Genomic DNA, 11,695 nt, shown 5'->3' with positions numbered 1-11,695 from the left:
ATCATCCACCTTTCAAGCCTAATAGGCTCTCTTGTGAGGGGGGCGTTGAGACATATAAAACCATTAATATATAACCTTACCCAATCGATTAAGCTTTTAGTTAAATTGATTCTTTACAAATAGCAATGTCTTCACAGTTTAGAGTCACTATCCCGTATAGGATAAGAGGCAAAAAAACAATAAGCACCGCTATTTGTCACCTAGAAGTTAGTCCTACTATACACATTAAATATGAAGGCAATTAAACATGAAAAGTAAAGGAACAAAACTTCCTACTAATTGAGCAGGCACCTATACTTCTGATTTGATCTGAACCATTTTCTTCTGAATCATCTATCTGCAACTGCCTCTGAAAGGCAAATGGAGGTGGTGGGGGATCAACATTCAATGTACCATCAAGTACTCTTGCTACCTCCCCCATTGAAGGTCTCCTACGTTCATCCATTTGAAGGCACCAGAATGCAATTCGTAATGCACGCACCAGTTGTAACCACCTTCCATTCTTTTATCAACCACATTAGCTACCCTCTCTTCCATCCATTCTTTATATGCCCACTCACAAAGTTCCACGTGTACGTGATCACGAGACGCGGTTATCATAGTTAAAACTAACTTGCCAAAATCCTCTACATCCTTCTCAGCTGAAAAGCCACAATATGTTGCGTTACCATCTACCCTAGCAAACCCAAATTCAGTCACCTTGGCACCTAAGTTTTCATCCAACCTTAACATTTTCACATTTATGGCTTATAAACTCCCTACACCCAGAGTGCAAATAAGAGATGGCCTTTGCCACACTTGGCACGTAGTAAAAAAGCTGTGACTTTTAGAATTTGTTTATTCTATGTTTGGTAAGAAAGGAACGATAAACTAATAATTTTTTATTTTTATTTTTTGGAAAATAAACCAATAAACTAATAAAATTTAAGTTGTCTCTTGTTGGTTGGCACCCAGCAGTTGTCTGTATGGTGTTTAATAATACAGATCACGTATCTTACGATTGAAAGTTGTGATCTTTGTTCCATCCACAATCTGCGAAGACTAGTTAATTACCTAATTATTCTGGAAAGAAAAGTAAAATTACCTAATGTACTATATAATTAATTAATATAGCTTTTGCTTTTGGTGGGTTGGTTGAGAATTCTAGCTCATGCAAAATTAATTAATGAATTCTTACAATCAGCATGGCCCAAAACAAAAAGGACAAAGCACCTCAAACAATATCAACAAGTAGTTTATGGACAAGAAGCTCACCTAAAAAATATGTGCATATATTTCATGACCCAATCAAAAAATGTAAATAAGATATAAAAACCAGTACCCATCAAAGTCCGTACAACTCATACATAATTCACAACTCCTAATTAACAAATTCTTAAGTCCTATATAAAAGAATCATCTCTGTGTGTGTGTGGTCGTATTCTATGTATAAGAGGCTGGAGTTCACGCCCTAGAGGCTAAAGCTGATGTGTCGTCCCAGTCCATCAAAACTAAATATCATGATGTTTCTTTTTGCAATAGGATTCCACCAAGGATTGCTCCCAAATAGGTCCTTAGTCGTCCAGGATTGACAAATTAATCTAAAACTTCTGCCCCAATTTTGAAGTTAACGTGTAAATTTATTTTATTATAAGATCAAATTATATATATCTTTGCGGCATACTTTTAGAAAAAAAATTTATACATTATCATGATTGTGCATCATTAAAAAATTTAATATATGAAATAATTGCTACTCTAATTTATTTATTTATTTATTTTATCTTATGGCACAAAATGAGGGCTTTGCTAGTTGCTACTATAATTTAGTTTTGTCGTTAAACCAGACAGGCTAGCTGATCTAACCTTGAATTGGACATCTACCAAATTATAATTCAGTTTCATAGTCGAACTCATAGTTAGACTATTTGAAATAGTCAAATTAATCAAAATATTATTGAACCAGTCAAATAACTAGTTGAACAAACTGCTAATTACTTTTTTATTACAAAAACTTTAATATTTCTCATATTTCATAAACACTTATATATTCCTTATTATAGTAAACGTTTATGATGTTATTAATTCAATCATACAATTTAAACTAAAACTAAAAGTTACACCAGTTCATTGTATGATCTGTTTTTAACAATATTACTATAATGAAACTCTTTCAATGATATAATTGATCAACAAACAACAGGCAATCATGAGTTTCACATTTACCTGAATAGTAGCAGTGAAATTCCAATCCAATGCTACGTTCATATTATACACTTAAAAAAATAAAAAAATAAAACAAGCAATCCCAATCCAAACTTATTTAAAGGGTGTTGGTAAAAGGAAAATAGTTAGAATCTTGGGAAAGTGGGAATGAGAATCCGATTTGTCCATTTTAATAAAAGGATTGTAAATTTTTTTTTTGAAAAAATCAAATTCTCATAATTTCAATTTGTGAAGCATAATCTTATGTAAAAATACCACATGAGGGGTGGTATTTTGAAATTTCCAACCAGTGGAAATATTTGGCACAATTTTTATGACAAAATTAAACCCTCTCTTCTACTTTTGTTGTTCTTTCTGATTTGACCCAACGCTTTTTTAAATGATCTGTTACTTTATGCTCTCCATCGCTAACAAGGATACGCTGTAGTTCTTTGAAGTACAAGACAGGGCAATGTAGGCATATATCTGGAGTACTCTTTTGTTAATTTATTTTATTTTTTTAATTTCTCTTACTCTCTTTTTTTATCTGAATACACTAAAATCAATGTGTGTCCATATATCTAGAGTACTCTTTTGTTAATTTATTTTATTTTTTTAATTTCTCTTACTTTTTTTTTATCTGAATACACTAAAATCAATGTGTGTTCATTAATGGCGGATTGAGCTCTCGCGATTAATTGAGGTTTTTTGTTTTGTTTTTTTTTCATGAATGATGTTAATTTCTTCTTAGAGAGACCCCACGTCCCTAATAATATTTGACAATCAATCATAATATCCCATTAGTCGACTTTTAAAATCAGAAAAGAATTAAAAAAACTACCACTATATGACGCCCACCGTGGGGCTCGAACCCACCAACACAAGGTTATGAGCGTTAGCGCCCTACCAACTGAGCTAAACGGGGTACTTCTAAAAGAAAAATGTAATATGCATCCTACAAACGTGAGAACTATTTTACCACAACAACCGAAATCATTTTCTGTACATCTGTAATAAGTACATCTGTTATTTAACAAGTGACACTTAAATAAGAAAAATATTTTTCTCTCCTTTTCATACAAGCATGATAGTCATTCCTCATTTTTTATTGGATAAATACACTGAATGAATAGTACAGCAGTAGTACCATAAATATTTCTTACAACAGCTAGCCAGCTGAACAATCCAAAGTAACAGGACTGGACCCACAAACTTAACAATAGGCTGTAGGCAGTGTAGCCCAATGGACACATAAAGTAGCCAACCCATTTTTTAATATATTGATGAAAATTGAATATATAACCTAATAAAAACCATCTAAACCCCTCACTACTAGACCAATCCTAGAGGTTTATAGCCAACCCATTTACCTCTTTTAAGATTAGAAAACAGGTTGAACCACAGATTTTTCTAGGCAAGTTACAAGGTTGGATTACTATGCGACCAGAATTTTGTACAAGCAGCTATGATTTGACAACATTTCAGCCATCAGTTCTTATGCTTAGTTTTTCAAACACAAGAAAAATATAGAATATCAATATTTAATAATTAATACTACAGCCTTAAAATTAAAAAGTTTGTCTCAAATTAACATCCATAAAAAATAGTTGTAATGAAACCCAGAATGTCATCTAACAAGAGTACGTAAGGAGCACATCATTGCAAGCATCAATACTAGAAGATACACTAACTAGAATGGAATGCACCAAGATTATTATTGAAAACTGAACTCCTATCTTAGCCTACTATGTCCTCCCAAGTTACAATAATCAATATCCACACATAAAAAACATAATGCTCATTCTAAAGGATGTGCTCAAGTGGATAGACATAAACAAGTCAAAAGCCGCATATCAGAACTGAACAGCAATATCTTCAGAGTTTACAGTCACCTAGAAGTTAGTCCTACTATACACATTAAATATGAAGGCAACTAAACATGAAAAATACAGGAACAAAAGTTCCTACTAATTAAGCTGGCACCTATGCTTCTGATTCTGAACCATTTTCTTCTGAATCATCTATCTGCAACTGCCTCTGAAAGGCTAATGGAGGTGGTGGGGGATCAACATTCAATGTACCATCAAGTACTCTTGCTACCTCCCCCATGGAAGGTCTTCTACGTTCATCCATTTGAAGGCACCAGAATGCAATTCTTAATGCACGCTCCAGTTCCTGTGAGTTGTAACCACCTTCCATTCTTTTATCAACCACATTAGCTACCCTCTCTTCCATCCATTCTTTATATGCCCACTCACAAAGTTCCACGTGTTCGTGATCACGACACCCGGTTATCATAGTTAAAACTAACTTGCCAAAATCCTCTACATCCTTCTCAGCTGAAAAGCCACAATATGTTGCGTTACCATCTACCCTAGCAAACCCAAATTCAGTCACCTTGGCACCTAAGTTTTCATCCAACATAACATTTTCACATTTCAAATTTCCATGGCTTATGAACTCCCTACACCCAGAGTGCAAGTAAGAGATGGCCTTTGCCACACTTGAGCATATTTCAACTCTCTTTCTCCAAGTTAGCTTCCTGCAAAGGGCAGAATCATCTATGTACTTGTCCAATGAACCATTTTTGGCATATTCATACACCAGAAATCTATGATCAAACTCACAGCAATAACCCTCAAGCTTCACAAGGTTCTTGTGGTGGATGCTACCCATCTTCAGAACAGCACTCCGGAACTTCCTTTCTTCTATGGATGCATTCAGGTCTTTAACAGCAATCTGGTGATTGTTTGGTAGCAAACCCTTGAACATCTTTGGCCCGATTTGATTCTTGAAATCCCCTGTGAGGCTCTTGATTTCTGAGAAGGACAACACAATTAAACCCTTTGAGTTTGGACTTGTGAAAGCTAAAGTGACTTTTTTCCTGGTAGAGCTTTTTCTTCTGCAGATGAAGAACACAATTCCCAACTGGAGAATAACGAAGATGAAAAATGTGGCTGTGGCAGCTCCTATTAGACAAGGAACACATAGCCTAGGAGGCAGCTCGGATGGAGGAGATTTTGTTAGATTGGGATTTACAGCAAATGGACCTGAGCATCTCTTAACAAATGATGTTGAGCTTACAGATGGATCTTCATAACCAGTGACATACTCAGTTTTCTTTATCGAGCATTGCGGAGTTCTACTATTAGAAAAGGTTGCAACCGTACATTGTGTGTCATTCAGGCACAACTGTTCACATTGCTGCAAACTACTTGTGATAACAGTATCATCAGGAGGGTAGATTCCATATAGATAAATGTTCTTATATGCTATCATACTGGAGCCAGATTCACACTCCTTTTCATATGGAACCAAACATTTGTTAGTCCCAGTTACCTCAAATGGGCATCTGCAATCAGCCGAACCTGAATCATTGAAGACACAGACACCAAGTTGACCACAAGTTGCAAAGACCTTGCACTGATTCTCAACTGCTTGCCACACTGATCTCCATGATCGCGTAGTTTCAACCCATGAATATAAGCGGAGATTGCCATCCCCATCAAGCCTAAGATATCTGTAACTGACAGAGTCATTGTGATCATCTCCAAACACAGACCAAACAGGCTTCAAACTTCGGTCTCGCAGTTCAAAAGCTCCACTGGTTGTAAGAAAAGCACTGAGATTTGAAGCAGAAGGGTTTTCACTTGTCCAGTAGATAACATTACTTTCCCAGTGTAGCTCTAAATGACCTGAAGCATTCATATGAAGACTATAGTAACTGGACTCGGGATCCTTGCTTGCAGCTCGAAGTGAATTAGGAGCAACTAAACTCTGTCCTGGGAGAAGTGTATCAGATGGATTATCAAAACTTTGCCAAATGATGTTTTGATCTCTGTCCATTAGAACAAGATTTCCACTGTCATGAAGAGCAGCTGAAGAAACAGATCGGTTTCTTGTTGGACTAGTCCAAACAGAACCTTCTTTTAAGGAATCAAACAGGACCAGTTCCCCTTCCTGTGTGAGTTCAAAATAGGACATGTCACCAACTGTGACATGAGCACCAGCAACCCAGACCACAGTTTGTTGGCTATATGGAATAGACTTGGAATTGAAACGAATACCAACACTAAACTGGTTAGGTTGATCTGAAATGTTGAAGAATCCTAATGCAAAATCACCATTGGAAGAAACCCAATAATCATTGTCAACCACAGAAAGTTTGGAACCCAATGGAATCTCAGCAATCACAACAGAATGTATCAAGAAGCCAATGAAGATACAAAGCAAGAAACGTGATCTAAGGAGACACTCATCCTGTTCAAGCATATCTAAATATGCTGAGAGGGGCAAATTAAATTATAAAAATCAATCCTATTCTCCAAGTCTCAGTTACACGTGAAAGATACTGAACTCCATCACAATAATCATCACAAACACCTGCAAAGAGAGAAGCTAAGATAGAGGTTTTGCTCAAGCCCCAAAGTGTTATTCAGAGGCACAATGTAAAAGAACTCAAAAAAACACAATTTCTACAAATATTAGGTAAAGAATGACGACAAATTTGAAGGGCCAGGAGAAAATTTCAAGAGATCCAAGTGGGGTAGAAAAACAAAAAGAGTTTGGTACCTGAAATGATAGTCAAAAGCTCAGAAATTCAAGAAGCCACCAGATACAATAAGCATCACAAAAGCTTGGCAATTCCCCCATAAACAAATTGACAAGGTAGCATGATAGATTTGACAAAGCAACTTGAAATTGAGACTTAGCAGCAAAACGAAGATAGGAACCCTTCTTATTCTTGTGCAAAATATCAGGACAAAAAAATAACGTTTGAGCAATAAAAATTGAAACTGTCGACAGAAATGGGGCCCAAATTAGGCCAATGAGGAACCGGTTTTCCAGCATGCAATAACTTTTCAGGGTTCCAAGAGACAAAAGAGTTTTCAAAGTTGGATATGATATTGCAGCAAGACAACCTTGAATGTTGCAAAAATCTAGATATCAAGACCCCAAGAAAATGAACAAGGAATAAAAGCTAATTTCCAACTATGCAAACCTCAAATTGGCACAAAATCAATTATAGCTGAAAAGAGTTTGCTTGGCATTTTTGGATGTAAAGAGAGAGAGAAAGATCTGAATAAAACAAGGGCAGAAGAATTGGTGAATGTTGAACTTGAATGCACCAAATCCCAGCTCTCAATGCATATTTTCTTTCTATTTTGGCACAAAAAATGAAATAAAAATAAAAATCCAGCACCCAAATTAAGAAAGGAGAAGAGAGAGAATTGCACACTTGAGAAATGAAGAATGCACTAGCGAAGTGGCTTGACTAGTTAAGAAAAAGCACATCAAGTTGAAGAGTGTGAATCTCTCTTAATTGTGTGGACACCAAAGTGGTAGAAATGGGGTGGTTTTGCTGTATGTTGCTAAGTTTAGATTTGGAGCAAGAAAGGAAATGTAAGAGTGAGAAAAAAAAAGAAAAAAAAAAAGAGAGGAAATTTGAGCAAATGGGGTTACAGAGCTATGGAGTGAAGAAACAATGTGCAAGTAAGATTCCAGAAAAAAAAAAAGGAAGGAGAAGAAGAGTAAACGGTAAAGAAAACCTGATAACTCAGAACAGAATACGAGGTGGTCTGTGTAAGAAAGCAAGGCTCTAGCTGGAGTTAAAGAAAAAAGAGTTCAAAAGGAATTTTACTTTATTAAATTATTTTTTTATGAAATAAGATATCAAGAATCAATTAGAGTTATTATCAATATTGCTATTAATCAATTTTATTATTAGATTATTATATTGCTCCGATAATTATATTTTTTATTTTTGTATAGTTATAATTATTCGTATTTATTGTAAAAATATTAAATATAGAAAATCATAATCAAAGTGAAAATAAATATAAAGTATTAAATATGAGAATCATAACTATACAAATATGAAAATAAATAGAGTAAATATCATTTTTAGTCCTTAACAAAAAACACGGTCCCCACTTTAGTCCCTTACAAAAATAAATTAGTCAGTTAGTCCCTAACAAATTCAAAGTGGACCCGTTTTAGTACTTTTGAGGGACTAATATGGGTCTTTTTTGAATTTGTGAGGGACCACGATTTCAACTAAACGGGTCCACTTTGAATTTGTTAGGACTAACTGACTAATTTATTTTTGTAAGGGACTAAAGTAGGAACCGTGTTTTTTGTTATGAATCAAAAAAGATCTTTATTCAAATAAATATAATCGTTGAATCAACATAATCGATCTAATGATCAAATTCGTAATAATTGTTATATTATCTTACTGTTGCACCTTCTTTTACTGTGCTCGTTTCTCTTTCGTTAGGCTTATGGAAAAGGAAAATAATTTTTTTATTACAAATTTAAAATTAAGAAAATAAAATATGGAAAGGGAAAATATTTAAAAAAAGGACGTGTTTTGCAAAATCCTTTTTCCACAAAATTCAAAGACTTTAGGGAAAATTGTGGTGTGTTCTTCTTTGTAGTTATTTTTTTTTCCTAATTGATTATTTTATTCTATTTTTATTGTGAAATGGTTTTCATTGATATTCAATAGGCCACGTTTCAGCAAATTGATTGATGAGTCGTGGAAATCTTAGAGTGGGGGGGGACCTATGAGATTTTCTCCCAAGTTGCTAGTGTTGAACCAATTAAGGAGGTCAATCCTTAAAAACTGTTGGCATATATTTGAACCATCTTTTCCTTCTTAGCATTAAATTTTTTTGCATAATATCATTTTAAATATTAGTAAACAAAAGTTGATATTATGACAAACATTTATCACAAAACTTTTTTCATTTAAATATATGTTCTTTATTTGAAAGTTGATAACATATTTTATGTTTTTAAACACATATATTATATCCATTTAATTTTAACGTGGCAGATAATGTGATAAAATCAAAAGGGCATAAAGTCATTTACCAAAAAATGGTATAAAAATTAAACAAATTAAAGGTAAAGGAAGTTTCGAATTCATGCTTTGAGAATCAGATAAATATTTTTTGGCAAATCACCTCTTATAATATGTTCCATAATATTCAAATCAGACTAATTATATAATTGGTTAACTGATATATATTAGGTATGAGTTACTGAAAGCATAAATAAAAAGGAGTATAAAAAAAAGGTTTTTTTTTCCTTTATTGTTATGGGCAAAAAATTAAATTTATAAATATTATGGTGCCGGTTCTCACCTCTTTCGCATTCAGCTTGGATGCAGTGAGGGATGTGGTTGGCGTTGGCTTGCCTAGGGCTGTATTAGTTTCTGTTTCGTTTTAGATTTTCCATTTATTTTTGAAAAAAAAATTGTACATGATTGACGAAAATTACTAAATATTTTTAATTTTCAAAAATATAATTATAATTAACTAAATTATCTTCGCATTTTTTATTTATTTAATAAAGATAATAAATAATATAAATAATTATTTTTTCTTTATTTTCTAAAATGATAAATAATTTGTTAAATAACTAATATTGTAAAATAAAAGAAGTATCAAGTAATCCTGAGCTATGCCATGCTACTATGCTAGTGAGTAGTGCTAGTTCTTGATTTGTGTACATATCATTAATGCAAAGATCTTATTACTAAAAACGAAAAACTTTGTGAGGGTAGTCCCCCATTTTCCTTAAAAAAAAATAGAACTTCTAGAAGTATTCGATTGATTTTTCAGGTTCGATTTTGGTAATACGTTTTTTTCTTGAATAATTATATTCAAAAGTAACATAATCTCAAATTAATTTTGTCACACACATTTTTTAGTTAAAAGTAATTTAAATATTTTCACATACTTCAAAGAATAATATTTTAATATAAAAATAACTCAGAATAAAAAGTTATCACAATTGACTGCAATAAAAATTAATTATATACATATAATAAATACCAATACACACACTCGTATATACGGGTTGATTGTCCAAAATAATATATATATATATAAAAATTATCATAATGATATAGCTTAAATTGTTTTATTAATTTAATATAATCTAATTACTTTTGATTAAGTGGACTCCATTAGGGGGTAAATAGGCTAGGCCGGCCTACAGAGGCCTACGGCTAGCCTATATTAGGTCAGATTTGGCCTATTATAAATAATAAAATAAAACAGGTCTATGTTTTTAAGAAAACCTATTTAAAAAACAGGTCATAGATTTTTTTGTACATAACGGGCTTATAAGTTTACAGGCCGGCTTATATCATATTATTTATTTTAAATAAAATAATAATTTTGCATAATAAAGTAATATTATTTTAGTTATTCTTTTAGTTGTTGAATGTTTAATAGGCTTAAACAGACTAACAGGTCTAGGCCAATATTTTTATTTTTTAAATGTAGGTCAGGCCACACTTGTAATTTGGGGTCTACACAGGTTAACAGGCCAGGTTATACCCAATATCTTTTATACAGACATGACCTATTTAAGTCAAAGTCTAGCCTAGCCTAATCTATTTACACCCCTAAACCCAATACACCAAATTGATTTTGTTTTCCAAAAGATAACCTTATTCCTCTGATGAAAACTAGGGAATCAAAACCAAATAAAAGAAACAAGACTCCCCTGTCCCATCACGCTATCTGGAACAGTGATCAAAGTATCACTGTTGACAAAAATAATTATTAGACTGTCACGTCAACAATAAATTTTATCAAAATGTTACGTGGCATATATCGTTACACTGTGTAGCGAAATATGCTACGTCAGAATGCACAGAACCAAAAAAGCCACTTGTCAAACAGGGAGAATTTCGCTACACTGACGTGGCATATTTCGCTGCACTATGTAGCGAAACGTGACATTTTAGCAAAATTTATTATTGATGTGGCAGTCTGGTAATTTTTTTTGCCACACGCTATCTACTAGCTACCATCCAACAATAAATGCTAATCACGAAAATAAAAAAAGCCAAAAAATATTGAAAGCAAATAACATCAGCTCCTGCCGAGGACTATTTAACAGAGATAGATTTCATTCATCACCATTTAAGCTCTGCCCACTAAATTTCGATATGAATATTTAAGTAATTATAGCATATTTTAGTTTTAAATTTAAATCTAATTCTATTTTCATATTAAAATATTCTTCATATAACACATGAATTTGGCGAAAGAAATAGTTTAAATAGAGATCTCAAATGGAAAACACTAATTAAATGTAGGTAAAAAATTCATTTACAATTTTTTACAAATTATATTATGTACTCCTGAAAATACATAGTATAACCTAGTGTATTTTTTAGAGTATATAATATAATTTATAAGAATTTATAAATAAAAAATTTGTAAATATAATTCTCCCCTTAAATGTATCTAATACATGTGTATTATAATATATAGTATTAGATTCAATCTAAACAAACGTCATATTATACAATTTGAATAACTATACATCTCATATAATTAATTTAGAACAGTAATATATACTAATTCAAATCTAAGCAGTTAATATTATATTACTTTAGAGTACAATAGAGTTAGGATTTCTCAGAAATTTCATACCCTACAATTTTGTGGTAGTTGTTTATAATTAATTCCATTTTTGCTTCCAA

General features: G+C 32.7%; 1 protein-coding gene across 1 annotated transcript; it reads right to left on the bottom strand.

Moving 5' to 3' along the window:
• Positions 1–3,932: 3,932 nt before the first annotated feature.
• Positions 3,933–6,976, bottom strand: LOC133298496 (G-type lectin S-receptor-like serine/threonine-protein kinase SD3-1). The gene is made up of 2 exons (XM_061497793.1): positions 6,757–6,976; positions 3,933–6,567 (listed from the first exon to the last, which is right to left on the bottom strand). Exon 2 carries the CDS (start codon positions 6,454–6,456, stop codon positions 4,168–4,170), a length of 2,289 nt encoding a protein of 762 aa, XP_061353777.1. The 5' UTR covers positions 6,457–6,567; positions 6,757–6,976; the 3' UTR covers positions 3,933–4,167.
• Between the last annotated feature and the right edge of the window lie 4,719 nt (positions 6,977–11,695).

Source organism: Gastrolobium bilobum, unplaced genomic scaffold (assembly GCF_033153095.1).
Source record: "Gastrolobium bilobum isolate Gb01-03AN ecotype WA unplaced genomic scaffold, APGP_CSIRO_Gbil_v1 utg2403, whole genome shotgun sequence".
Classification (NCBI taxonomy): Eukaryota; Viridiplantae; Streptophyta; class Magnoliopsida; order Fabales; family Fabaceae; genus Gastrolobium; species Gastrolobium bilobum.
Note: the sequence above shows the minus strand (reverse complement) of the source record. Positions and strands in the feature narration are given on the sequence as shown.

Bases quoted from the DNA above. Each gene is read 5' to 3' on its own strand.
- LOC133298496 (XM_061497793.1), bottom strand. From the start codon at position 6,456: ATGCTTGAACAGGATGAGTGTCTCCTTAGATCACGTTTCTTGCTTTGT.